Consider the following 1,510-nt stretch of genomic DNA (forward strand, 5'->3'; position numbering starts at 1 on the left):
AAGAACAAGAAGTCCTCAACTGGATCTTCGCTGTGTTGGGTGAAAAAGTACCCGCTGGCCAATACGAGGATATACTCAAGGATGGCATTGTACTCTGCAAGCTTATTAACAAATTGGCGCCCGGCTCGGTGAAGAAGATCCAGGAACGTGGCACCAACTTCCAGCTGATGGAGAACATTCAACGCTACCAAGCGGCCGCCAAGAAGTACGGCGTGCCCGAAGAGGAAATCTTCCAAACTGCCGATCTGTTCGAACGCCGCAATATTCCACAAGTGACGTTGTCACTCTACGCCTTGGGACGCATTGTGAGTGGTGATTTGAGTATTTGTAGAAATTGAATAATTAGAACTTATTTTCTTCTCTTTTAAACAGACACAAAAGCACCCCGAATATACTGGGCCGTCGCTAGGTCCCAAGATGGCTGATAAGAATGAGCGTGAATTCACTGAGGAACAGCTGCGCGCGAGCGAGGGTCACCTCAACTTGCAGATGGGCTACAATAAGGGCGCCTCACAATCGGGACATGGCGGTTTCGGTAACACGCGTCACATGTAAAGTATGGCGCGAGTGTTGGTGTGTCTCTGTGTGTGGCTAAGTCATTCATACAAACTAAGATATACTTTCAATGTTGGAGTAGCAGTTGTTTTTCTTTAAGGCTTAATATTTTAAATATTTTGTTTTTTTTTTAAACTATGTTTATTTTGTAAAATGGCATTATTTTCGGGGCATTTTCTCTCTAGTATTTATTTAATAACATAAAATGTAATAAAGAAAATAAAAGAAAATTTAATTGGGAAATGTAGCGCTTTATTTTGTTTATAAATAAAGGTAAGTTTCTTAACTAAAATTTAAACTTCGCCATTCCAAATTGAAAAATGTTACTTCTTCCACAAAAGAGGACGGTGCGTGGTATACACTTTTTTTTAGAAAAGTCCCCTTGCAAGGAGCTTTCTGTCAGCCTCAAGTTCCTATTACTATTGCTGCAGTGTTTTCCAATCGCAGGTAGCCGCTACAAAAGAAGTAGTGGACTCGATGTTTTCAACTTGAAAAACTATTTGAGAAGGTGAGTACTTATTTTGATCGACAGAAAAAAAACCATGAGTTATTTATGATAAAGTGGTCAGTGAATATCTGAAAGAATGTTGGTCGGAAACCTTGAAATGTTCCGCCATTTGGCCACGTTTGGCAATGAGTTCTTAAAGCTAAAAAAGTGACAACATTTGATACTGGTGGGTGTCCCAACTAAACAACTATTTCGCGATTCTACCTCACCTCATGTATTTACTGTAGCAGCGATGTGGAAAATCATTAGGTGAAATCTCCTCAATACTAATTGGCTTTGAGCCTGTAAAAAAATTCCGAACTTTAATTGTAAAAAAAACGGTTTATTTATTTCGTGCTTATCTTTAATAGTCAACATTCAACTATCATCTCCTTTTTACAAGGAGAATTTTTCTATTTTGCGAGTAATCGAAATCAAATTTCTCGGTAATTTTTTGCTTATGAATTT

The 1,510-nt window shown here is 38.6% G+C and overlaps 1 protein-coding gene across 1 annotated transcript; it reads left to right on the forward strand.

Moving 5' to 3' along the window:
• Nucleotides 1-5: 5 nt before the first annotated feature.
• Nucleotides 6-789, forward strand: LOC108375921 (muscle-specific protein 20-like; the record flags this gene model as incomplete). The annotated part of the gene is made up of 2 exons (XM_017632074.1): nt 6-305; nt 373-789. Coding segments are annotated over 2 exons (483 nt in total), but the record flags the coding sequence as incomplete, so codon positions are not given.
• Between the last annotated feature and the right edge of the window lie 721 nt (nt 790-1,510).

Source organism: Rhagoletis zephyria, unplaced genomic scaffold, assembly GCF_001687245.7.
Source record: "Rhagoletis zephyria isolate East Lansing unplaced genomic scaffold, Rhagoletis_zephyria_1.1 Rzeph_scaffold_09609, whole genome shotgun sequence".
In the NCBI taxonomy this organism is placed as follows: Eukaryota; Metazoa; Arthropoda; class Insecta; order Diptera; family Tephritidae; genus Rhagoletis; species Rhagoletis zephyria.